General features: G+C 59.2%; 1 protein-coding gene across 7 annotated transcripts; it reads left to right on the forward strand.

Annotated features, from left to right (window-relative positions):
* On the forward strand, nt 1-25,017 carry HCFC1 (host cell factor C1). 7 transcript variants are annotated; one of them, XM_077887825.1, is made up of 26 exons: nt 1-1,292; nt 7,155-7,303; nt 7,522-7,682; nt 8,304-8,512; nt 9,680-9,764; nt 10,267-10,373; nt 11,551-11,730; nt 11,833-12,192; nt 12,458-12,618; nt 13,146-13,343; nt 13,715-13,939; nt 14,082-14,186; nt 14,420-14,639; nt 15,105-15,247; nt 15,399-15,537; nt 15,719-15,939; nt 16,569-18,096; nt 18,311-18,474; nt 18,998-19,571; nt 20,027-20,347; nt 20,522-20,640; nt 20,726-20,863; nt 21,047-21,232; nt 21,783-22,083; nt 22,644-22,707; nt 22,901-25,017. In XM_077887825.1, exons 1-26 carry the CDS (start codon nt 1,100-1,102, stop codon nt 22,938-22,940), a joined length of 6,291 nt encoding a protein of 2,096 aa, XP_077743951.1. In that variant the 5' UTR covers nt 1-1,099; the 3' UTR covers nt 22,941-25,017. The 7 variants fall into 7 exon arrangements, with proteins under 7 accessions (XP_077743951.1, XP_077743949.1, XP_077743950.1 ...); XM_077887823.1 differs by having other exon boundaries at nt 3-1,292; nt 18,995-19,571; XM_077887824.1 differs by having other exon boundaries at nt 3-1,292; nt 20,024-20,347.
* The last annotated feature ends 1,240 nt before the right edge of the window (nt 25,018-26,257 follow it).

Raw genomic sequence — 26,257 nt, forward strand, 5'->3', positions numbered from 1 at the left:
GGCTCACAGAAGCTGCCGTGCGAGGGCGGGGGCGGGTGTGTGTGGGGGAAACAGTGACGTAGCCAGACTCCGCCCCCTCGCCCGACCGTCGCTGCCGCCATGTTTAGTTGTTACTTCTTCACACAAGATGGCGGCTCCCAGGGAGGAGGCATGAGCGCCCTGCCGTTACCGCTCCTCCTGCCGTACAGTTGCCACTTCGGGGCCTAACTCTGGCTCTTTGAAGCGGCTCCTGTGGGAAGGAGTCATAAGGAGGGAAGCGAGGATCGGACGCTGCCTTGCGTTTGGTTTGCAGTGGAAGAACTGACCCAGGAGGAAGAGAATAGGGGGGAAGGGGGAGTTAGTCTCAAGATGGCGGCTCCCAGGGCGGCAGGCGCAGTCTGAGCAGCTGAGGCGGGCTCGGGGAAGAGGTTCGAGACCTCACAAGCTGTACGGCGCGAGTCTCCGAGCAGCCCCCGAGAGTTCGAGTTCGTTCCACCGGCCTCCGGCGCGCCTCTGTCCCTTACGAGTGTCGAGGCTGTTTCGGGAGCGGCGGCTGCACTAAGCGCTGGGCGGGGAAGCGGGACGGTCTCAAGATGGCGGCTCCCACAATTGTGGTGTGAGCGCCGGCGGGGCTGGGACAACCGCGGTGCTTGTGGCTCCTTTCCACCCGCCCCGGAAGCCGGCCAGTGCAGGGGACTTGGGGGGTGTGGGAACCGGGCCGGGGCTCCGCCATTTCCGGCGGGGGAGGGCTACGACTGAGGAAGGGAGGAGAGAGAGGCGGCTCAAGATGGCGGCTCCCAGGGCCTCCCGCCCGAGCTTGTAAGCGGGAGCGCCCGGGCGAGTAGTCAGGGCGGCGGGACTTGGCGGCCTCCAGCTTCTCGGGGCTAGGCGCTCGAAAGTTTCGGGAGGCTCTTGAAGAGACGGGGTGAGCTAGAAGCAGGGGAAGAGCCAAAGGGAAGGAGGGTAGTTAAGATGGCGGCCTCCATGGAGCCGTCCACCGCTGTGTGAGGAGCGCTTCTCCGTGAGAGCTACCTTAGACTGAAGGGGGTGTGTGTGAGAGCAGTTGGGGGGCTCCTTTCCCGCCTGGTGACTTTTTTCCACCGCGGCCTTTCCCGCAACTATGGCTTCGGCCGTGTCGCCCGCCAACTCGCCAGCGGTGCTCCTGCAGCCTCGCTGGAAGCGAGTGGTGGGCTGGTCGGGTCCAGTGCCCCGGCCCCGCCACGGCCACCGCGCCGTGGCCATCAAGGAACTCATCGTGGTGTTTGGCGGCGGCAACGAGGGGATAGTGGACGAACTGCACGTGTACAACACGGGTGAGTGCAAAGCCCGCTGGGTCCTGGGATCTTTCCCTCCCTCCATCTCCTCCCTCTCCCTCTCCCTCTCCTTCCCTCCCTCCCTCCCTCTCCTCCTCCTCCTCTTCCCCCACCCTCCTCCCCTCCCTCCTCTCCCCCTCCCTCCCCTCCTTTCTCTTCCCCTCCCCTCCTGCCTTCTCTCCCTCCTCCCTTTCCTCCCTCTCCCTCTGCACCGATCTGCTCTCTCCTCTGTTCTGCGACCCTTTGCTCAGCCCGGCTTCCCTGCCCCCCCCGTCTCCCCGTCCCCCCCCCGCTCTCGCCCCCCTCCCGCTCCCCTGTATTTGAGGGGCGCTTTTCATTATCAGAAATTCTCTAGTCCGCTTGGTGAGGGGGCGGGGGCGTTGCCGGCGTTGACTTGAGACCCACACCGTTACCCGCCGGGCGGGCTGGCGGATGCGTCCCTTTGGCGCAGGGAGTCCCACCCCTTTCCTCCCTCCTGCGCCTGCTCGGCTCTTCTTCATCTTTGATGCTTATTCGGGAGAAATGACAGCTTCTAGATTACGGATTAGGGGCAGAGTTGAGCAGCCTAATCCCGACTGGGTAGGGGGCGGGGAGGGATTGTGTGCCCGGCTGGGGAGCCCTGGGGACTGGAAGATAGGGCGGCATTGCCGGCTCCCCCCTTCGCCATTTACTTCTGTACTATTTTTCTTTTCGGGTTGCTTCTTTTCTTCATCTGGGGGCTCCAGTGTAGGAGCTGCATTCCAGGGATCCGTAGTGCGCTAGGTGGGCCCTTAGCTCTTCTGCTTCTGGGCTTGACGTTATCCTCTCCATTTTCATTTCTCCCTCAAACCCGAGGCGTTGTTGATTGGGAGGAGTGGGATTGTCGGACACGGAAAGACCTAGCGTCCTTGCTAGGTCTGGGACTGGGCCGCATATTCCCCTCTTCCTGCGGCCACTGGCCTGTAGTGGCCTCTTGGCCTGGTTTGCGCGCCATGTTGCTGCCTGTTGTAGGCACGTTGGCCCACCGCACCTTGCCTCGCTTGGAAGGAGGGCTAGGCACTCTCCCTGAGGCCACTGGGCTTGCAGGCCGTCTTTCTGAGGAGAGCCTGACAGACCAAGACACCCTGAGGGGAAAGCACACGATGGCTGGCGCGCGTGCACGCACACCCACACGCCTGTCAGCGGTCTTTTAGGAAGTTCCCCTCTGCAGCAGGGGGATGCGTTCGGGTTGGTGGTGGCCAGGAGCTGTTTTCCAGCTCTTCCTCCTGACATGACACCTAGCAGAGTCCACTTGCTCCAGATCCATTCTTTCCCACGGCTCTGGCAATACCAGGTTCTCGAACCCGAGCACCTCCTCCCAGCTTTGAGGTTGCTCTGGCGTGGGGACCTGGCGCCCAAGGGAGAAGGTGGTTAGCATGGTGAGAACTGGGTGCTCCTTCTCCCTCCCCTGAGGCAGAGAGGGCAGCTCTCTGTGCTCCCGGTAGGTTGTTGCCCCTACCAAGTTGACTTTCAGAGGCTGGTGGGGTGCTGGTGACCCTTTGCATTCCGGGACTCAGCACCTGTTGCCTCCAGCAAGGCTGTGCTGCTTGGTGGTGCTCCATGCCAGCTCAGACAGCTGCTGTGGCAGCAGTTAGCTCGGTAAGGTAAGGCCGAGGGGCAGGGCTGTTTTTAGAGAGGCCACTGCCCTGAGCAGAACCTTCTAAACTCCTTGGACTGACTTTATTCTCATAAGGCCTGGAGCAGCCTCCTTAACAGGGAAATACAATTTTAGAAAGTAGGGCAGGGGCCTAATTACCATCCGCTCTAAAGTCCACTGCTTCCAGGGGCTTGTGCATATTCATTAGTTTATTAAAATGAATTGGCCACTTTGGCATTAATTCGTTCCCCATCTGCTAGGGCATGTCATGTACTAGAGGGTAGGCAGCTTCCAAAGGGCTGCGGCCCTGGATTCCTTCAGGTTAGCAGTTTGGAAACTGCGCTAATCAACTCCTTAGGCGACTTCTCAGGAGAGCCGCTAGCTGACCCAGCTCCCCGTTCCTCGCCAGGTGTTTACCCGTTATTTGAACGGAGCAGGAATTTGGCCTGTGTTTGGTGTCTGCTCCTGGTTCTGGTAGTGGAAGGTTTTTGAGTTCTTGGGAGACACCGGGCTCAGTGTTGCCCCTCTTCCCCCTGTGGTGGCACAGATGCACGTGCCCGTCAGCCCGAGCTGTTGCCTTGACAGATGCCCTTCTGCTTACCGTTACTGTTTCCAGGCGGGTCAGAGCACGTATTCCTTAGGCCTCTTCTACTTTGCTTTCTGTGGGATGAAAGACCTTTTGGAGAGAGAGCTGATCTGCCTGGAAACATTCCCTGTTGCTAAGATTAAGGGCTCCAGGGGGCGCTTTCGGGTGTATGTGAGCACTTTGCTGCCTTGGTTAGCTCAGCGATCTGGGGGTGACACTTGAAGTGTGTGTGCTTCCTCTTTCGCGACAGCTATCACAGCGGCTGGGGGACACTTGTTTGGCCTTTGGGAGGTCTTAGGGTAGCTACTGTGCTTGGCCTTAGGGAATTTTATTTCATCGTAGCCAAGTGGATTACCGAGAGGACCTGGTACTGACAGTGGGGTGCGCCCTGGCAAGGGGAGGGTGTGGCTGGCCACCGAACCAGTTGCCCAAGGCTGGTCTACCTCAGTGGTCCTCTAACATCTGGTGACTGTGACAGCTGCAAGGAGCCTTGGAAAACATGTAGTAGAACTTCCTTGTTTTTGCACATGAGGAAATCGGGGTCCCAGAGGGGAAGTGACAGGTCTAGGGTCACCCTACCAGCTGGCGGTAGGGTCACGCGGAAACGCTTGGGGTACAGATCTTCATGAAGACCGTTGGGCTGTCTCTTCCTTCAGTTAACAGGCACAGGCCACCACCTTGGCAGTACCTCCCTGTGCCTCTGTCCCTGTAACTAATTGGCCGCTAAGTTAGGTTTGTGTCAAATCTGTTTGCCCTCTATTCCGAGACCTCCTCTCTTCTCACTTGGCTCTTGCAGTCACTTCCTGATTGGCCCTGTTAGTTTCATTTGTCAGGAAATCCTGTTCACCCTTCAAGGCCTGGCTCCAAATTCACCTTTTCTGAGAAGCCCCCCTTGCCAGATGCCCTGTTCTGTGCTCCCAAGGTTTGGGTGTGGTGCAGAGAGACCTCTCCCAGGCTGCTGTTCCCCTTGCAAGTGGAGGGCATGGCAGCCTTCCTACTAGGTTGGGAGTTCGAGGATGGGAGTGGTCTTCTCTGTCCCTCCCCACGTTTGGCATTGCGTCTGCCACACAGGAAGCGCCCCGGCATGACAGAGCGAGCAAAACGGGCACCTGTGGACTGTCTCCCCAACTGGGTGGTACGGTCTCTAGGGGGTGATGCGTAGAGGTTGACAGGAGCTACTACAGATGGGTTTTGGCGAGTGTGGAAAGGGGTGCGGCAGCTGATAAAACCCAGAAACTGTGGTTTCAGGCTTGCTGAGGAAAGAAAGGGTGGAGTCATGTTTCTGGTCATCCCATGAAGGGTCCTGCATGCAGGTGGCCTCGTCTCCTCAACCCCCCTCCCCCCCCCCCCCCAGCTGAGAGCACTGACAAGCCAGACTGAATGGAGGATGCGGGATCCAGAGGGGGTTACGAGATGCCCTGCTCGATGAGCTAGAGATAATATGATTACGGGACAGCTGAGCAGCAGGTGTGTTTGAGACGGCGGCTGTGCCATCTCGCGGGCAGAACCGGGCCTGTGGCTTCACACCAGAAACAGTGCTCGCTGACAAGACTGTTCTTGACATTGGCGTGGAGGGTCCCGGCCCTGAGTGTTCTAGAGCATCAGCTCCTCTTAAATGAGCTGGCGATTGTGAGCTCTTGGGACGTCACAGGTCACTTCCAAGCTGGCCAGCTGGATCAGTGATTAGAGCGTGATGGAAAGCTGTGGGTTGATCCTGTTTGCCATGTGGCTTTGTCCCAGCCCTGAATACTGGGCCCCTAATGGCCCCAGAGCTCTGTGCAGCAGCCGTGAGGGTGCTCAGGTGAGTGAGGGCGGCCGATGGGTCTGGGTACATGGGGCCCTTGGGTGGGCACATAGTGATGACTTTGAAGTTGGTGACAAGGCTCTTGTCTGTCTATTTTGCTCTATGACCTCAGGTAAGTCACTTGCCCTCCTGGCCCTGTTCCTTTATCAACCGCGGGGTCTTGGCTGAGGTGGTCTCCAAGGCTTCTTTCAGCTGTTATCTTGGTAACTTGGGTGGAACCCCACCTCTTCCGATGTGTGCATGGGGGTCTGCCTCGGCGGCTCCACCATTGTTGCTTTTCACATGCAGTAGGGGTGACAGCAAGGTGGGGGGGGGGACTGGGGCCTGGGCGCATGCGTGTGCCACAGGCACTACAGCGCTGCACCCCCACCAGGAGAATGGCAGGCGGAGAGTGGGGGCGGCTTGCTCCTGGGTATCCTGGAGTCCTGGTGACTCCACTGAACCGTGGAGGAGGGATGGGGGTGCTGCGGAGGAGGATCAACAGCCTGTTCCAAACTGACTTGGAGATTTTGGGTAGCGGTGAGTGTAGGGGCACTTCTACCCCAGGAAAGGCTGTCAGAGTCTCAGGAGGTACAGTGTGCTTTTAGATGAGGGCAGGAGGCCCAAGTGTACATGGGGATTTGGGGTGGTGACATAGGACTTGTCACCTAGCATGCAGGAGAGAGCTGCTAGAGACCCGGTACGTGCCTATAGAGAAAAGCTGAGAAGCAGATGAGCAGCTGGGGGCTCTCAGGGCCCTCTCCATGGGAGGATCCTAACCCCCATTTGGACGCAAGGGCTGCTCCTTTCATGCTCGGGTCCCTTGCGCACCCCCCCAGGCACCTCAGTCTCAAGTCACTCTCATTTGACCACAGCCTGTTTAGGGACGTAGGATCAAATGTGTGTCAGGCACCCAGTTTTTGGAGAGAATGTGGTTTGTTGTTTAGGGACAGTTCTTTAAATAATTAACATGTAATGAAAAGGACCCCTCAAAAGAGGAGGATGTGTACTCTGACTTTTCTGGGAGGCCCTGGCTTGGCAGGTGTACAGGGAGCTGAAACCAGGACACAAGCCTGGAGTGGAGGGGAGGAGTGGGGTGATGGGTGGGGCAAGGGAGGACTTCTCATTCACCTTCTTCGGTGGTGGCCTCTCCACTCCACCCCCATTTAGAGATGATGGATTTGGGGGAAGCTTCCACAGCCAGCAGAAGCTGTAAGGCTGCCATAGAAGCTAATGCTGCTGCCACCACTTCTGGCTTTCAAGAATATTCTAGATCAGTATGGGTGTGGCACGAGGGGAGGGGTGGCTGGTTGTGGACCATCACCTAGGAGACGCCAGCAGAGATTGATTCTTGCCGCTGCCCCCCCACCCTCAGCCAGCAGGCTGGGCTGCTGTGATTGGTCTCCCTCACCTGCTCCCCCCCCTCCTGCCACTAGCACCTGCAGGGAGGGAGGGCCCTGGCTGGCCACAGTCACTCTTTGAGCCACTTAGAGGTGTAGCCCTGCGCTCCCATAAAGAGGTTCACACAGCCACTGAAGGGTGTTTTGGGTATTAGACATTTCTTTCCAATATGGGTCCTACTGAGCAGTGCGGGAAGGAAGTCAGTGGCCACATTCCCAGAAGCTAATAAATTATCTTGGTTAGTGACTTCCTGCTTATTAAGACAGGCTTGATGAGAAACGGGTGATTGCAGGCTGTTTTGAGGTGGCCTCTGAGGTCAGGGGGCTTAGAACTCTAGGTGGCTTGGAGGGAGGGCCAGCCCCTTCTTTCTCAGACTATGTTTGGCAGGCTGCTGGATTCGGGGAGTAAGAGGAGTGGGGACTCTGGTTCTTAGGAGTTCCTGAAGTGTTCTGACTTCTGCTTCCTTTCGTTCCCCAGCAACTAACCAGTGGTTCATCCCAGCCGTGAGAGGGGACATCCCCCCTGGGTGTGCAGCCTATGGCTTCGTGTGTGACGGGACCCGCCTGCTAGTGTTTGGTGGGATGGTGGAGTATGGGAAATACAGCAACGACCTCTATGAGCTCCAGGTAACGGCCCACACTGTGTTCTCAGTGTTTGAGGGGGAGGTGAGGCTGCCCTGAACACCCCACCCTCAGGAGAGGGGGCGACCCTGCGCTGCCCAGGACCTTCCTACTCCATTCGGGTGCCTACCTCCTCCTGCCTGGTTTCTCCCTCTAGGACAAATGGCCCAGGCCCCAATGGGGGCCAGTTCATCCCTGATACAATCCAAATCTTGATTTTACAGGCAAGCCGGTGGGAATGGAAGAGACTCAAAGCCAAGACGCCCAAAAATGGGCCCCCTCCATGTCCTCGGCTTGGGCACAGCTTCTCCCTTGTGGGCAACAAATGCTACCTGTTTGGGGGTCTGGCCAACGATAGTGAGGACCCCAAGAACAACATTCCAAGGTGAGGCTTTGTCCTCTTCATGTGGAATCATGGGGGTGGGTGTTCTTAGCTACGTGCCAACCAACCCCACCGTGCCAAGTCCCTTTCTTCTGAGAAATGAGAGGGTGACAGTAGATGCCCCATAAGGAGCTTTCTGTCTCAGAGGTCTCTAACGCAGAGGAGGTGGCATGGCAGGAGGGCTGGGCCAAGAGGTAGAAACTCATCTTGCCTTTGGCTGACCCCTGCTCCTCAGACCAAGTTAGAGCTGGTGCTTTCCTTCCTAGCTTTTGCTGCCTGCAGACTTAGCGATTATATTTTCCAAGGCCGGTGGCCGAGTGCCTTTCTGAAGTCTGAAGGTAGTCCGAAACCAGCACCCCTCTTTACTCCAGGAGGCCTTAGCATAACGCCCGTTTTGTGTGCGAGGCAGCCCTGCACACCCCATCCCACTGCTCCTCTTGGACTCCCACTCATCCTTGGGAGCTTCTGGCAGCCCCTTCTTAGGACCAAGGGTAGAAGAACTTGCAGTCCATGTGGACCTAGCCCCTCTTTATCTCCTGCGGACTCTGCTGTTCACCCCTAGAAGCTGGTGAGGCCTCTGGTGCAGGCAGTCAGGGCTTGCCATAACTGACTTTTCTTCTCCAGGTACCTGAATGACTTATATATCCTGGAATTGCGGCCAGGCTCCGGAGTCGTAGCCTGGGACATCCCCATCACTTACGGCGTCCTGCCTCCACCCCGGGAGTCACATACGGCTGTGGTCTATACTGAGAAAGACAATAAGAAGTCCAAGCTGGTGATCTACGGAGGGATGAGTGGCTGCAGGCTGGGGGACCTCTGGACCCTGGATATTGGTAAGACATGGGTGCACCTGTCCCAGGAGCCTTGGAGCACAGCTAGTCTATGGGGTGGTGGGCGTAGGGTGGGTTTGTGCGGAGATGGAGTGAGCATGCCACTTAGCTGCTCCTCCTCTTCGTGGCAGAGTAGGAGCGGGACCCTGTTTGCGGCTGTCATCTTTGCCTTGAGCTTGTGGCATTGCTTTTCAGAAAGAGTAAGGCTTCATTGACGGAGTTGGTGACTATCTTAGAGGAGGATAAGGGAGGAGATAAAGCTCTCTCTAGGGTGGTATTGGCTGGGTGAGGTAGCGTTCGTCTCTCTCCATTCGTCAGAGGTCAGACTAACGGGAATGACACACCTTGGTCTCTCACAGTTAGACCGGATATTGAGAGACCATGAGACCTGCAGGGGCTACTTGGGATCGTAACCAGAGTGGGTGTCAGGAGTGGTTGAGAGAAGTTCAGGTTTTTGGCCTGAAGGAAAGCTGAGGGGACGAGATGGCTGATGACACATCTCTATAGGGTTACGTCGTCCTGTAGGTCAGTGTTGGCACTCAAACCATTTACCGTGAGTGAGATTCCTAGCAGCACGGCGCTTCCCAGAACTCGGTCTTATTTTTTTTTTTTTTTTAATTTTTATTTATTTATGATAGTTACAGAGAGAGAGAGAGAGAGGCAGAGACACAGGCAGAGGGAGAAGCAGGCTCCATGCACCGGGAGCCCGATGTGGGATTCGATCCCGGGTCTCCAGGATCACGCCCTGGGCCAAAGGCAGGCGCCAAACCGCTGCGCCACCAGGGATCCCCAGAACTCGGTCTTAGACAGTGGAGGTGGAATGGGGGTGAACGCATTTTATGGAGAGTAGGGCGTATGAAGTGCGGTGCCTTTTGAGGATGTGCTTTCCGCTCCTACCCCAATCCCTGAGAGCAACACTGGCTCATAGCAGGTGCTCAGTAAGTGTTGGAAGAGATGCAGTTGCCAGGATAGTGAACCGAGCTTGGGAAATGCTGGAACCTGGTCACTAGAGGGCCTCTTGTGCGCTGTAGGGAGGCCAGGCATGGAATTCTTGAACTGGGTGGGCACCCACCTTCCAGAGCCTTCCCTGCATCTGGGGACCATCTTCTGGGGTGGAGGGCCTGGTTCTGACCTAGTGTAGCTAATCCTCCCTTCTCCATTGCTCTGCAGAGACCCTGACGTGGAATAAACCCAGTCTCAGTGGGGTGGCACCTCTTCCTCGAAGTCTTCACTCAGCCACCACCATAGGAAACAAGTGAGTAGCTGGCCATGGCTCCTCTCTTCCCAGCCCACCCCCGCTCCAAAAGGGCTCTCAGTGTTCGTTCCTGCAATTCCTAAGGCCCGAGGAGGCCTCTTCCTGGCTGGGCTAGCATTCCGCAGCCCCGTCTTTACATTACGACCCTGGGAGACCAAGACAGACTCAGGGTAGAGGGGCGCAGACTGTTCTAGATACTCTCCACGAGCCGGTGGGTGTCTTTGTCAACACCAAGGTCCCAAAGCACATATGAGAATGATGGGGACTGAGGTGAGCTTTAGGTGAGCTAAGGAACGGTGCCACGTGGTGGAGGTGACACAGTTCTTGTGAGGGCTGAGCCACCTAGGAGAGGGCTGCATCGAGACCTTTCATGCGTCCTGGGGGACTCTCCTGGGGAGAGCTGGAGGACCAAGCGTGTTTAGAACTTTCTGGATGGAAGAGGTGGCCTCTAGCTTGGCACCTCCTCTACAACCCTCTCCTACTCTTCCCTCCCTCGTCCCAGAATGTACGTGTTTGGTGGCTGGGTGCCTCTCGTCATGGATGACGTCAAAGTGGCCACACACGAGAAGGAGTGGAAGTGTACCAACACACTGGCTTGTCTCAACCTGGGTATGGCCTCCTCGGGCTTGGAGTGGCCTGCGGAGGGCTGCGGGAGGCTGGCCCTCCTCAGTCCCGAGAGCTGTGTGGGGTGTGCAGGGAGTGAAGCTGCTTCTAAGGCCTGTGCCTCTAGAATCCACGAGCGGTAGCCACTGGTCAGAGCACTCTGAGGATGCTCCTCGCTTTCATTTTTTGAATAGGCTCTTTCCCTACACATGGTCCGGCATCTGAAAGCACGAAAGCTTAACTGTGCAGAGCCTCCCTCCTGCCTCCCATTCTGCAGAGACAGCCACATTGGTGGCTTCTCGTCCACCCGGCAGGGACTTTTCTACATATACAAGCACCGGCTATAGGTTCCCCTATAAACAAACCCACACCACGGCAGCCTGCTCTCCGCGGCGCTGCGCCTGGCCTTTTCCGTTTACTCTGTCTTGGAGACCATCCCATCCCATCCCCGCACGGCGAGCGGCCTCATTCTTTTGAATTGCTATCAAGGTGTTGAAACTTGCACAGACGCTACTCCGTGAGTATTCTTGCACCATTCTCGCCTACGTGCAAGTGCATTTGAAGGGCAAAAACCTAGAGGTAGAATCACTGTCGAAGGCTGTTGCCCAGCCATCGTGTGCAGAGCTTGTGCCCACGTAGATGTCCCTGGCAGTGCGGGCCCGGCAACCGTCAGACTGCACTTCAGTGAGTCGGATAGGTGATCGACTCTCCCCCCGCCCCCCGGGCCAGCCCCCGCCCCCCGCCCCCGGCTCACCTTGAGCCCCGGCTGCAACAGGCTCGGGAATCAATGCCAGGCGCCTTACGGTTTAAGTGCATTTCTCTTATTTTGAGTGAGGGTATGTATCTCTCTCTAGATCCTTCTGTCGCCTGTTCTGTAACTCGCGTTCCTCTTTGCCCATCTCTTTCTAGAGGCTCTTGTGTTGTTTGATGTGCAAGAAGTGAAACCTTTGGCTGTGCGTTTCAAATAGTTTTCCCAGTTTGTAGTTTGTGGTTTATAATTTTATCTTTTATGGTCTTTTTGCCATACTGTTATTTTTCGTTCGTTTGTTTGTTTTTAATTTAGTAATCTTTGATGACTTCCTGTTTTTAATTCCCCATCCCTGACAGCGAAAGGCCAAAGGGCCACTGGGGGTTATGGGTTCTTCTGCCCCCTTGCTGACCTCCCCCCTCCTGCCCTCCCCAGATACCATGGCCTGGGAGACCATCCTGATGGACACGCTGGAGGACAATATTCCCCGGGCCCGAGCTGGCCACTGTGCCGTAGCCATCAATACCCGCCTATACATATGGAGTGGGCGCGACGGCTACCGAAAGGCCTGGAACAACCAGGTCTGCTGCAAGGATCTCTGGTACCTGGAAACAGGTAAGGCAGCTGGATCGGGGTCATAGGCCGCCCCAGCACAGCTGCGCCACAGGTAGGGGTCTTATGCTGAGGCCCCTTCTCACCAGCTGTGCTCTATTGCAGAAAAGCCACCGCCCCCCGCCCGGGTACAGCTGGTGCGAGCCAACACCAACTCCCTGGAGGTGAGCTGGGGGGCAGTGGCGACAGCCGACAGTTACCTTCTGCAGCTCCAGAAATATGACATTCCTGCCACGGCTGCTACTGCCACCTCCCCCACACCCAATCCAGTCCCGTCTGTGCCTGCCAACCCTCCCAAGAGCCCTGCCCCAGCAGCAGCCGCACCTGCTGTGCAGCCGCTGACCCAAGTAGGCATCACGCTCCTGCCCCAGGCTGCCACCGCGCCCCCGACCACCACCACCATCCAGGTCTTGCCGACAGTGCCTGGCAGCTCGATTTCCGTGCCCGCTGCAGCCAGGACTCAAGGTGAGCTGGGGGCCTGGCAGTTTACCTGAGGGTAGGGGCTAGCCCACCAGGAGTTGGTGTCCCTGAGTGAGGGCTGCTCGAGACAGCACACCTGGCGGTCGTTAGCACCAGGGCTGGGAGAAAGGTCAGTTGTGCCTACGGACACACTCACTGAGGGTGTCTAGAAGGAGCAGACATGAAGCACGAGCAGGCACTTCACGTTTGCACGCTGAACCGGGCAGAGGCCTGGGACTCTGCTGATGTGGCCGCTTACTTACCTTACCAGGTGTCCCTGCTGTTCTCAAAGTCACCGGTCCTCAGGCTACAACAGGAACCCCATTGGTCACCATGCGACCTGCCAGCCAGGCTGGGAAAGCCCCCGTCACCGTGACCTCCCTTCCTGCAGGCGTGCGAATGGTTGTGCCAACGCAGAGCGCCCAGGGGACGGTGAGGATCCATTGAGTAGGGTGGGACTTCTTGGTGATCCGTGGTGCCGACTGGGCTTAGACTTTACCCAGCCCCAGCACCGTGCAGCCTGGGCTTTTCTTGGCTGCAAAGCACTGATGAGGCAACCCGTTGTTACCGAGTTAATACAAGTTTGTAAGCTGTTGCCTGAGAAAGACTTCCCTGTTGTCTGAATCTATTTCGATGAAGGCGTCTTAAAACGTGAACTTTCTTGTTAGGAAGCCTGAGGGGAGAATCTAGCCAGGTAGGGTTTGACCCAGGCTCAGGAGGAGAGCGCTGTATCTGACTCCGTGGTCTTTAGAAAAGATCTAGAGTTTCTGGCAGACTCTGGCTGCTGGGTTGCCGCACCTGGTCAGTGCAGGAGGCCAGGTTGGGGCCAAGAGATGCTGCTGAGATGAATGCTAAGCTGGCAGGGCTGAGCTGCTTGATGGGGTTCCCTGCTATGGGGACTTCAGCAGAACCCACCACTGCTGCTCTCTGTGGGCTCACACTCCCCGTGCCCACCACAGGTGATTGGCAGCAGCCCACAGATGAGTGGCATGGCTGCGCTGGCAGCTGCAGCTGCCGCCACCCAGAAGATCCCTCCTTCCTCAGCACCCACTGTGCTGAGCGTCCCGGCGGGCACCACCATCGTCAAGACCGTGGCCGTGACACCTGGCACCACGACCCTCCCGGCTACTGTAAAGGTGGCCTCCTCACCAGTCATGGTGAGCATTACTTGGGCCTGCTTCTGAGCCAGCAGCCTTGGGGTGAGGGCCTCCTGGGCACTAATAAGACAGGGCTCACTCCTTTCGGGCTTTGGACCAACCTGCAGGGCTGTTGGCCCACATGGCTGCTTGCCGTGGGCTGCGGCGTCAGTGGTTACTTTTGGGGGTGTGCTGGCCTTAGGCTAGATGTGCGGTCCGTATTCTCCCTTGCTTTACTAAAGAAAAGGCAAAGCAAATTGAGCCGTTGTTCAGGTGGCTTGGTAGGGGCAGGTAGGAGAACAGGCAGGTGGGAGCTGTCGGCCTGCCGGGACTTTCTGGGTGGAGGCTCGGCCTCTCTGTCCTGCTCATCAGCTCTTCTCTGCCCCTTCAAGGTGAGCAATCCAGCCACTCGAATGCTGAAGACTGCAGCCGCCCAGGTGGGGACATCCGTCTCCTCTGCTGCCAACACATCCACTCGCCCCATCATCACAGTCCACAAATCAGGGACTGTGACTGTGGCCCAGCAAGCCCAGGTGGTGACCACGGTGGTGGGTGGAGTCACCAAGACCATCACCCTGGTGAAGAGCCCCATCTCTGTCCCAGGAGGCAGCGCTCTGGTGAGTGACAGGTTCCACTCTGCTGCATGTGACAGCTACCAGGTCGTGGCACTGCCCTGGGCCTATGCCAGGAGAGCCCGAACCCAAGCCATACTGTTGCTTGGTTTCCAGATCACTCCTTGCTCCATCCTTTCCCTTTTAGATTTCCAACCTTGGCAAAGTGATGTCAGTGGTTCAGACCAAACCAGTTCAAACGTCAGCGGTCACAGGCCAGGCGTCTACGGGCCCGGTGACTCAGATCATCCAGGTGAGCTTGTGGGCCCCAGGCTGCAAGAGGGGCTTGTATCCCTGCCTAGAGCAGGTCTCTCAAGCACGTGTGGCACAGAGTCCCATGGCTTGGTCCCGTCACTCATGGTCTCCAAACATTCCCTGAGTGCTCAGGCCACCAGTAGAGAGGAGGCACAACAGACTTTGTGCCAGACTTTCCATGTTGGCAGTGATGCCAGTTCCCCTTGCCTTCTACCTGTTTGACTCTTGCAGACCAAAGGGCCCCTGCCAGCCGGGACCATCCTGAAGCTAGTGACCTCAGCAGATGGCAAGCCCACCACCATCATCACCACCACGCAGGCCAGTGGGGCTGGGACAAAGCCCACCATTCTGGGCATCAGCAGCGTGTCCCCGAGCACCACCAAACCTGGCACGACCACCATCATCAAGACCATCCCCATGTCAGCCATCATCACACAGGCTGGCGCCACAGGTAGGGGCCTCCCCTGATGACAGAGGGTGTTGGGAGGCTGACGCTGGATGCTGGATGCTGGGTTAGGGCGTGCTTTTGGTTTGGTTCTGTGTTTCCTCTCTTCCTCTCTCTGCCTTTTTTTTTTTTTTTTTTAAGATTTTATGTATTTATTCATGAGAGAGACAAGGCAGAGGGAGAAGCAGGTTCCATGTAGAGAGCCTGATAAGGGACTTGATCCTGGGACTCCATGGATCACACCCTGGGCCGAAGGCAGGCGTTAAACCACTGAGCCACCCAGGGATCCCCCTCTCTTTGCCTTTTATTTCACCTTTGTAGGGAGGCAGCAGGGGTGCGGCTGTAATTGGTACTTGGTTTGAATCAAGGGGTGGTAGAAGGAACTACTTTCGAGAGGGCTCAAGGGAAATGGGGAATGGGCACTGACGTGGAGAGGAGCCCCAGAAGCCAAGCTGTCCCTCTCTTGCCCAGGTGTGACCAGCAGTCCTGGCATCAAGTCCCCCATCACCATTATCACCACCAAGGTGATGACTTCTGGAACTGGAGCACCTGCCAAAATCATCACAGCTGTCCCCAAAATCGCCACTGGCCATGGGCAGCAAGGAGTGACTCAGGTGAGGCATGCCTGCCTCTCCCCTCACCCCAGTGTCCAGTCCAGGACCCCAGCAGGCCACATGTGTCCTCCTGAGGGGCCCGGGGGTGGGGGTGGCACGGGGTCTGGGCAACGTTGGAGTGACATGGGGGTGCTTTCCTCTGGCATTCCAGGTGGTGCTAAAGGGGGCCCCTGGACAGCCAGGCACCATCCTCCGCACCGTGCCCATGGGGGGTGTCCGCCTGGTCACCCCTGTCACTGTCTCTGCCGTCAAGCCAGCTGTCACCACGTTGGTTGTGAAGGGCACCACAGGTGTGTAGCCTAGATTTCTGGGCCCGCCTCCCCACGGGAGAGGTGCCTTCTCCCAGCCTTCTGTTCCCATGGAGTGTGTTCCAGAGCCCCCAGTGCCCTGGCCCCACCAGGTGAAAAGTTGCGGGCAGGGGTAAGGCCCCAGCTGAGGGCCTAACCCTCCCCGTGCCCCCTCCCCTTCCAGGTGTCACAACCCTCGGTACAGTGACAGGCACCGTTTCCACCAGCCTGGCCGGAGCTGGGGGCCACAGTACCAGCGCCTCCCTGGCCACACCCATCACCACCTTGGGTACCATTGCCACCCTCTCAAGCCAAGTGATCAACCCCACTGCCATCACAGTTTCGGCCGCGCAGACCACACTGACGGCGGCCGGTGGGCTGACCACCCCCACCATCACCATGCAGGTAGGGTGCCTGCGTGCGTGAGCGTGCGGATGAGCCCCAGCCCGAGGCTGTCCCTCTTTTCCTCCCCTGTGTGGCTCCTTTTCCTTCCCTGTTGCGCCACTGCGATTCTTAGTCACCATCCGATAGTCTGTTGCGGTGAGACATCAGGTCTCAGGCGGTTACAGGTTTTGAACACTGGCCAAGTGTTTTTTCTTACGGCGTAGAGGATGCAATCGATAGTTCATCTTCGTGCGTGTATAGCGTTTTTCTCTCTTTTGTGCATCTTAAGCTGAACTGGTGGATGGCAAAAGTGGCTGTTGCTGGCCTTTGTGTGGTGCAGGGTGGGTGGGGCTCCCTCCCTCCCTCCCTCCCTCCCTCCCTCCCTCCCTCCCTCCCTGGCCAGGCGCTAGCCTCAGCCTCTGCCTCTGACTTGACCCCACAGCCCCTTCCCAGTCCTCATGGCCTTGGAGGTGAAGCCGTGCCTCTTCCCTGGTCTCTGAGCTGGGCGACAGGGCGAGCAGGTCCTGCATGTACTAGGGCTGTGGCTTTAGGAGCCAGCACGGGTGACATGATAGGATGGTGGGAAGGCCAGACACATGACAAGCTGCAGAGGTGTACAGGTAACTCTTCTCTTCTGTCTTCTGCCCTAGCCTGTCTCTCAGCCTACACAGGTGACTCTCATCACGGCGCCCAGTGGCGTTGAGGCCCAGCCCGTGCATGACCTCCCCGTGTCCATTCTGGCCTCACCTACTACAGAGCAGCCCACGGCCACAGTCACCATTGCCGATTCAGGCCAGGGGGAGGTGCAGCCAGGCACCGTGACGCTGGTGTGCTCCAACCCGCCCTGCGAGACCCACGAGACGGGCACCACCAACACGGCCACCACCACCGTTGTGGCTAATCTCGGGGGGCAACCCCAGCCCACCCAAGTGCAGTTCGTCTGTGACAGACAGGAGGCAGCCGCTTCTCTCGTGACCTCAACGGTCGGGCCACAGAACGGCAGCGTGGTTCGCGTCTGCTCCAACCCGCCGTGCGAGACCCATGAGACGGGCACCACGCACACGGCCACCACCGCCACGTCCAACATGGCCGGCCAGCACAGCTGCTCCAACCCGCCGTGCGAGACCCACGAGACGGGCACCACCAGCACCGCCACCACCGCTATGTCCAGCATCGGCACCAACCCACAGCCAGACGCCCGGCGTGCCTACGTGGCTGGCAGCACTCCCGCTGTGGTCCGGATTGGCGTGGCCCCTGGGGCGTCAGAGGGAGCCCAGGGTTTTGTCAAGCCCTTGTGCCAAACCCGCCAGACCAGTGTGACCAGCACCACAATGACTGTGATGGCCACGGGAGCCCCATGCTCAGCTGGCCCACTCCTTGGGCCAGGTCTGGCCGTGGAGTCTGGTGGCCGCGGCACCACTTTTGTGCAGCTGGCTCCCGTGAGCGGCCAGGTCAGACCCAGCGTTCCTGGTGGCAAGGACACCCCCGTGGCCAGCCTGAGTCAGCTGGTGTCCGTGGGGCGCCAACTGGAGGCCCATCACACCCACACAACCAACACCCCCACCACAGTCCGCTCCACCATGGGTTCCGGGGAGCCCAGCGAGGCCCGGGGGACCCCCATGCCCGCGTATGAGAGCTCACCTGGTCCTGCTGTGACTGTGACAGCCCTGGAGGCGCTGCTGTGCCCCTCGGCCACCGTCACCCAAGTCTGCTCCAACCCACCCTGCGAGACCCACGAGACGGGCACCACCAACACCGCCACTACCTCGAACGCAGGCAGCACCCAGCGGGTCTGCTCCAACCCACCCTGCGAGACCCATGAGACAGGCACCACCCATACACCCACCACCGCCACGTCCAGTGGGGGTGCGGGCCAGCCCGAGGGTGGGCAGCAGCCCCCTGCCGGCCGCCCCTGTGAAACACACCAGACCACTTCCACCGGTACCACCATGTCAGTCAGTGTGGGTGCCCTGCTCCCCGATACCGTCCCCTCCCACAGGACCCTAGAGTCGGGCTTGGAAGTAGCGGCACCACCCGCCATCACCCCCCAGGCTGGTGCTTCGTTGCTGGCTCCTTTCCCGACACAGAGGGTCTGCTCCAACCCCCCTTGTGAGACGCACGAGACGGGCACCACGCACACAGCCACCACAGTCACCTCCAACATGAGCTCAAACCAAGGTGAGTGAAGACTGGCTTGGCGTTGGTGGTCTCCCAGAGCCCAGGGCTCAAAGGCTGAGGGAGGTGACCAGGATCCACCTAGGTAGAGGCCAGTAGTCAGATTTCTTGGGGCTCGGTGTTCCAGCACAGATCCAGGCAACCGAGTACCTGGAGGCTCTGGGGCTCCTGCTGGCCTAGTACTCGTCACCCTCCCATTTGCCTCCTTTCCCTACAGATCCCCCACCAGCGGCCAGTGACCAGGGAGAGGTGGAGAGCACCCAGGGTGACAGCGTGAACATCACCAGCTCCAGTGCCGTTACAACGACCGTGTCCTCCACACTGACGCGGGCTGTGACCACTGTGACACAGTCCACACCGGTCCCAGGTCCCTCGGTGCCGGTAAGAGCCCCAGGATCCCCTGTGCCACCTCCCTGCCGCCCACTGCTTTCGGCCTGTGCTGTTCCCGAATTGGACACCAGGTGTCGCTCTTGCACCAGGCACGGGCTGCTCCTGGGCCTTCTTCCTGACCATAAAAGGGCAGCCTGCGGCGCACGCGCTCCCTGGGCCAGGAGGCGGGGGTCTCCCAGGCCCCAGCGTCTCTGAGACGCTTTGATTTCCGTGGCTTTTTCCCATCGCTTGTCGTTTGGCTGTAACCTGTACGAGTGACGCGGCGGGAGCTGGAGTGCCCTTTTGGCTAGACCAGGAAGCCTCTCTGAGGATGGGCGAAAATCGGCCAGCAGGTCCCAAGGGTCTCCCTTGCTGCGCCCCTCGCTTCTCTGTCACCTGCTGCCCCTTCCCATCGAATGGGGTTACGCTGGCCCACGGAGAGTGCAAATCCAGGTCTCCAGGGAAAGATGAAGGCTGCCTGGTTCTGGCCGCCCTCTCCTCCCCTCTGACGGGGGCTTCTCTCCCTTTCTAGAAGATCTCATCAATGACTGAGGCTACCCCAGGGGCTCTGACCACCGAAGTCCCCATCCCGGCCACGATAACAGTGACCATAGCCAACACAGAAACTTCTGACATGCCCTTCTCTGCTGTTGACATCCTGCAGCCCCCAGAGGAACTCCAGGCCTCGCCAGGGCCTCGCCAGCAGCTGCCGCCACGGCAACTCCTGCAGCCTGCCTCCACACCCCTGATGGGGGAGTCCGCCGAGGTCCTGTCAGCTTCCCAGACCCCTGAGCTCCAAGCCGCCGTGGATCTGAGCAGTACAGGGGACCCGTCTTCGGGCCAGGAGCCCACCAGCTCAGCTGTGGTGGCCACCGTGGTGGTCCAGCCGCCCCCGCCCACACAGTCCGAAGTAGACCAGTTGTCCCTTCCTCAAGAGCTGATGGCTGAGGCCCAGGCGGGCACCACCACCCTCATGGTGACGGGGCTCACCCCTGAGGAGCTGGCGGTGACTGCCGCCGCTGAAGCGGCTGCCCAGGCCGCAGCCACAGAGGAGGCCCAGGCCCTGGCCATCCAGGCGGTGCTCCAGGCTGCACAACAGGCCGTCATGGGTAGGTGCTGGTCGGGGTGGGGGTGGGGTGGGGGCATGGAAGAGCTAACCACAGCATCTTCAGTCTGGGCCAGATGGGAGCCCCAAGGGGAAGATGGGTCCCTCAGGAGGAGCAAGGACTTGGGGTTCTGGAGCCTCTTGCTGACCGCCCTGGCTGGGTGGCTACAGTGATGGGCAGCCCCAGAAGAGGAGGCTCGCTCCCTGCCAGAGTGGCAGGAGTTGGATGTGAACAGGAGGATGGGCCCAGCGAGTGGGTTGGGCTTGGCACCCAAGAAGTAGGCAGAGCGCCTCAGTCCAGGGAGGGCCAGGAGGTGGGGCCCACGGCCATCACAGCTGCCCCCAGGTACTCGAGGCTAGGAGGGGAGCGGAGCGGTGGCAGGAAGTGGGGCTGGGCCATGCCGTGTGGCACACCTCTTGAGTAGCACTCCTTGCCCCCCGCTCTCCCCACTGGAGCAGGCACCGGGGAGCCCATGGACACGTCCGAGGCAGCAGCAGCTGTGACGCAGGCGGAGCTGGGCCACCTGTCGGCTGAGGGCCAGGAGGGCCAGGCCACCACCATTCCCATCGTACTGACACAGCAGGAACTGGCGGCCCTGGTGCAGCAGCAGCAGCAGCTGCAGGAGGCACAGGCCCAACAGCAGCACCACCACCTCCCCACTGAGGCTCTGGCGCCCGCTGACAGCCTCAACGACCCGACCATCGAGAGCAACTGCCTCAATGAGCTGGCCGCGGCTGTCCCCAGCACTGTGGCCCTGCTGCCCTCCACGGGCACCGAGAGTAAGCAGGGGTGGGGGCTGGCCTAGTGCGCCCTTCCCGGGGAGAGAAGGTCTGCGGGCGGGCGGCTGGGCCTTCCCCGCAGAGATGACAAGTGTGGTCCGGCCCCATAGAAGGGCTCCCCCGCAGAAGCCAGGTGTCCAGGGTGGCTCCCGCTGACGTTTTCCTTCCTCGCAGGCCTGGCCCCCTCCAACACCTTTGTGGCCCCCCAGCCCGTCGTGGTAGCAAGCCCCGCAAAGCTGCAGGCTGCGGCCACCCTGACCGAGGTGGCCAACGGCATTGAGTCTCTGGGTGTGGTGAGTGTGCTATGATGAGGTTTCAGGGGGTGCTGCCTCTGGGCCCCAAAGGCTGAGGGTTTGATCTTTTCTTCCCACCTTCCAGAAGCCAGACCTACCGCCCCCGCCCAGCAAAGCCCCCGTGAAGAAGGAGAATCAGTGGTTTGATGTGGGGGTCATTAAGGGTACCAACGTAATGGTGACACACTATTTCCTGCCACCAGATGATGCTGTTCCTTCAGACGTAAGTTTTCCTGGGAGCTGATGCCCTGGGGGCGGGGGGGGGTCGTGGCTGTGAGGCAGGTATTGGGACTTGTGGGAACTTCTAAAGTTCCCCAGGACCGTCTTCCAGTTTGAGGCCAGCCCGACGACAGTCACGTGGAGAGCGTGCTCCATATGCTTCCTTTGCCTGTGTCCCTTTCCCCAGGATGACTCGGGCACCGTCCCCGACTACAACCAGCTAAAGAAGCAGGAGCTGCAGCCGGGCACAGCCTATAAGTTCCGTGTTGCCGGGATCAATGCCTGTGGCCGAGGGCCCTTCAGCGAGATCTCGGCCTTTAAGACGTGTCTGCCTGGTTTCCCAGGGGCCCCCTGTGCCATTAAAATCAGCAAAGTGAGTGTGCTGTGGGATGACCGTGTGCCCAGCCGGAGTAGAGCAGGCCTAGGCTGAGTCCGTGCGCTGGGAGTGCCCGTCTGAGGTGCAGCTTCTGGCCGTCCCCCTCCCCGTCTCGGACACTAGTCCGAGCTGCTAGTGTTCAGTGAGGGTCTGTCACCTGCCATGTTGCACGTGTTTTTTTATGCAATCCTTCATCATCTTGAGGAGGTCTGGGATCTCATGAGGAAACTGAGGCGCCAGGAGACTAAGTGCCAAGTCGCACGGTCGGTGGCAGAGCAGGTGAAGGAAGGCTATGCTTTCAGTCCCTGTTCATTGTATTTCGCCGTTCCGTCAGGCCGCCTTCCGGGTCAGGGCAGGCGAGGCCATGTCCTCAGAGGTCCGTACGTCTGCTGTGAAATAGCTCTGTTGTGTCAGGAAGGGGGGTGAGGTATGAGCAGTCGGTTCTGGAAGCTGTGAAGCGTTCTCGCTCCTGTTCCTGGACAAGCAGAGTGAGATAGTCACAAAGGCCACAGGCAGCATGGCTTGACCTCTGGCCCCTTGGTTCTAGAGTCCGGATGGTGCTCACCTCACCTGGGAGCCGCCGTCTGTGACCTCCGGCAAGATCATCGAGTACTCGGTGTACCTGGCCATCCAGAGCTCGCAGGCGGGTGGCGAGCCCAAGAGTTCCACCCCGGCCCAGCTGGCCTTCATGCGGGTGTACTGTGGGCCCAGCCCCTCCTGCCTGGTGCAATCCTCCAGCCTCTCCAATGCTCACATCGACTACACCACCAAGCCCGCCATCATCTTCCGCATCGCCGCCCGCAACGAGAAGGGCTATGGCCCGGCTACTCAAGTGAGGTGGTTGCAAGGTGGGTGTCATTCGTCTGGCTCCTTGGGCGTCACGACATAGGGTGGGTGCCCGGACTTGGAGCTTTACCGTTGCAGGAGTTAAGGGAGATAGCCTGAGGTGGGTGCTCCATGGTGGAGGAGCCTGGGCGGGGGGCACCTTGCCTCATCCGTGGGTTCAGGGAAAGTTTTCCAGGGATGTTTGAGGCGAGATGAGGGATTGCAAGAACTTGAAGGGAAGGAGGTACAGGGTGAGGCCCAAGTCCAGGGGGCAGGGTGTGGAACGGACATCGTGGCATGCCCCGTCGGGCTTTGTGCCAGTTCCCATGACGCTGACTGGGGAGAACAGTGAAGGCCTCTGACCTGGGCCCAGGACGACCGCAGGAGGTGGCACATGCAGGTGGCACACATCAGTCTCCACGTGCCTGCCGGTGACGGCGGGGCCAAGAGGCTTCTCTAGGGTGCAGGCAGGGTGGCCACATCATGTCTGCTCTCGTCCTCTTGGCTGGTGGACTGCTGTGTGGCCGAAGTCGTCCTGCCTGCCCACCTCGCTGACCTGCCCATGGCTCCACTTTCCTTGCAGAAACCAGTAAAGACAGCTCTGGCGCCAAGCCAGCCAGCAAGCGGCCCATGTCCTCTCCGGAAATGTAAGCAGGAAACCCCTTTCGGGAGCCTTCTGAGGCTGGGGGTAGACAGCTCCTGGGAAGAAGCAGCATCGGAGGGGGCTGCTAACGGGGTGTGAGGTACCGGCCCGGGGGAGGCCCACGCGAGGCCCACCTGTGCTTTCCCCGCGTTGTCAAGATCCACGCTGATCCTTCCTTTTTCTTCTCTTCTCCCAAGGAAATCCGCTCCAAAGAAATCTAAGGCAGATGGTCAGTGAGAGGCAGCTCCCCTGCACCTGGATTCTTCGCCAGACCCCCCCTTCTGCTTCAAGAACGCCACCTGCCAGGGCCCACCCATCCTACCCACCCGGCGCTCACACTTCACCCTCAGGAGCCACTGGCCGCCACTCATTCTCTCTCTCTCTCTGTTTTTAAAATACTCTCAAGAAAGCACATCTTACCATTGCTGTGGGAGGAAGCAGAACGCCGATCTGGAAGAGCAGTGAGCAAGTGAGACAACAGTGTGCCCTCCTCCTCTCTTCTCCCTACCAGTGCCGTCCACTGGGAGCCGAGCGAGCCCGGAACTCCGAGGCCCTTGAGGGAGCTAGACAGACACTTCAGATGAAGCAGACACGACGCAGAGAACGGGAAGCACGCGCCTCCAGTACCCGCACGCCTCTTGCAGTTTGTCACCTTGGTTCCGAGGGGGCAGCCAAGGGTGGGAGGGGCTGCAGCATGGAAGCAGAAGAGAGGCGCCCCTGGCCCCCCTCCCCTGCCTCTGCTCCGAGAACGTTGGCGGGGCGCCCGCGCACTAGATGTCCACCTGGTTCCGTTTTACTTTGTTACCTTTACATATCCCACCACCTCTTGGCCCCGGGCTTCAGCTTTGTGCAACCCCGCCTCGGCGGCCTTCGTACTCCGACCCGATTCCCCTTCCTTCTTTCCCCATTAGAGAGCTAGAAAATGAGAAGAAAAAGAAAGAAAGGGGGAAGAATGAGCCCACGGTGGCCTGAGCAGCGTTCCGTGCAAATCTCCTGACTCCCAGCGGGGTGCAGAGCAGCCCCCGCAGAGCCTGGCTTTGGCCCCTGGGTCGGGGCCAGGGGCCACACCACCAACTGCTGCATTTGTTGTATTTTTTTTAAGTTGGAATTGATGAAGTTAACATTTTTATTGTAATTTTAGCCTTAGCGTGTGGGGTTTGTCCCTTTTTTTTGTTGTTGTTGTTGTTAGCTGTGTACAGAATGTGTATCTTTTTTTTTCCTTCCCCCTCGCCCCTCCCCCCCCTAACTTTTACTTTTTTCTCCTTGGCTAAGCCTTGGCAGGGACCTTTCTGGAAGAAAAGCTGGGGGCAGCCGGGACAGGAGAGGCGTGGGATCTTCCCTGCGGGCCTGGCATTTGCTGCCTGGCCCAGTCTCCTCTTGATGGCCCCTGCCATCCGCCCCTTCGCTTGTCCCTGGGCTTCTGGGACAAAGGAGGGGTGAGCTGTCAAACCTCACTCCCCATGGGTGATTGCTCTTTACCTGTAAGATTGAACTTGAGTCTGCTGGAGCCTAAAGTCAGGTTTTTAAGGAGCTGGTCCTGGGTCCACGTGCTCTCAACACCCCCGCCCCCAGGGTCCCTCCTTGGCCAATTGGCTTATAGTATCGCCACCCTCAACTGCTGCTTCCTGCAGCCACCCACTTCAGGCAGCCTTGTGTCAAAAGGGGTGGGGCGAGGGGATGGAGGGGAACTGGGTTTCGGAGAGCAGATATGTGTGGTGTCATTCCTGATGGACCCTGGGGAAGACGCGGCCCCTGGGAAAGACACGGACCCTGGAGAAGAAGCGGGCTAGTAGCACCAGTCACCAGTTCTGTGAATTTGCAGGGCTGTGCCCATGTTCCCAGGACCAAACCTGGGAGGCTCGGGCTCTGCTTAGCGTGGCTCCTGAGTCAGCTTTTTGCCCCACGCCCAAGCTTTAGGAGCTGAGCAAGGCTTGCCAGCAGGTTGTGCAAAAGAAATTCAAGCGAGCAGCCAATCTTTCCAGATCCCCCATCTCTGCCCTGGAGATGCAGCTGCAGTGAGGGGCCCGGCCTCCGCAGACCCCTGCCACTGGCCCACAGCTCCTGGGGCCTCTGGTCTGTTGTACTATAGTATACTTCGCTGTGGAAAATGTCACGTTTAGTCAGTCACCTTGGAGCCCACTCGCCTGGTCCCGTTGTTTCCCTGCCCTTCTCCTGAGCGCCCTTTGATTTCTCTCGTTTCTGAGAACAGTACATCCGTTCATCTATTGTAGAGTAACCCCCGTGACTCAATATTACCATAGTGCGATGTCGTTTTGTGCTATTTTGAACAATTAAAAGACTTTTTTTGAAATAACTACCTACTCTTTGACTGTGTCTAGGGCTCCCGGGGAGGAGGCTAGAGGTGTGACACAGCCGTCCACCCCCGTGGCTCACCGACACCCCCCCGCCCAGGAGCTTCTTGCTCCGAAGGGCAGTGAGCAGGGTTCCCGATTGCCTCCCAAGCTTCAAGGCTCCAGTGAGGTCAAGGGACTCTGGCCAGCTGCTGCCCATTCCTTGCCAAGAGACTGGATCACCTTCCCTCCTGCACCCAGAGGACGGAGGACTGGGATAAAGGACTGGCAGGTCACTAGCCACCAGCCACCTTGGACAAGTGGGGAGGGCTGACCTGGGCTCTTTCCACTGAGAGCTCAGGCCCCTGGAGCGTCTGTTCCCTAGGATAGACCTGGATCGCCTACGGGGTGGCTCTTGGGTCTGAGGCTTATTAGCAGGCTCTGTAGGACCGAATACCATGCACACACAAGTCAGGCCCCCAAAAGAGAAGGAGCAGAACTTTCAACTGTTGGCGGCGGCATCATTGATGCGGGTGGTACAGCCAGGGTGAAACGGATGGGCTTAGTGCCTAGCGCCACCTGGTCCGGAGGAGCAGCGCTCTAGCCTGGCACTCTGGCACTCGTGCTAGGGACCCAAGGGCCTTGTTACCCTCTCATCCAGTCGCTCCATCTCCGCTCTTTGGGTGCGTGTACCCATGCAGTGCCAGCGCACGGCCACCTCTCGGAAAGCCTCTGAGGGCAAGCTTCTCTCTCCCTGGTGCTCACTCCAGTGGGCTCACAGTGTCCCGTGTGGGGTCCTGCCCTGTTGATCTTGATACCAGGAGCCGTGGGCTCTGTCATCCCCACAGCACCAGTTCTCATCTGATTCGGAGCCCAGGTCTGGTGGGGAGGGGGTGCTGACATGGGCCCAGGGGGAGGGGAGGGCACACACACACACACACACACACACACACACACAAGCCGGCCAGCTGGTGCAAGGGGCCCGTGGGGGGCTGGCCCCAGGAGGGGAGGGGCCTGTGCAGGTCTGCCGGCTGTTGGAGGGCTGCAAGGATTCCTGCCTCCCCCCTACACCATCCCTCCGCTTGCCTGCCCCCTGCCCCGCGGTGGCCCGCAGGGCACTTGGGGCCAGGCCAGTGTAGCAGCTTTGGGGCCGCGGTCTCCCGGGGAGAGGCCTGTGCGTGGGGAGAGCAGCGGTACCGGTTCTCTGCCTCAGGACTGGCCAAGGCCCCATCCACTGGACCCAAGGCCAGGGTGCTCACCCAC

The sequence above is a fragment of the Canis aureus genome, chromosome X, assembly GCF_053574225.1.
Source record: "Canis aureus isolate CA01 chromosome X, VMU_Caureus_v.1.0, whole genome shotgun sequence".
NCBI lineage: Eukaryota > Metazoa > Chordata > Mammalia > Carnivora > Canidae > Canis > Canis aureus.

Bases quoted from the DNA above. Each gene is read 5' to 3' on its own strand.
- HCFC1 (XM_077887822.1), top strand. From the start codon at position 1,100: ATGGCTTCGGCCGTGTCGCCCGCCAACTCGCCAGCGGTGCTCCTGCAG. The intron at 15,538-15,718 runs GTGTGTAGCCTA...CTCCCCTTCCAG, and splicing joins GGTTGTGAAGGGCACCACAG to GTGTCACAACCCTCGGTACA. The intron at 20,864-21,046 runs GTAAGTTTTCCT...CCCTTTCCCCAG, and splicing joins ATGATGCTGTTCCTTCAGAC to GATGACTCGGGCACCGTCCC.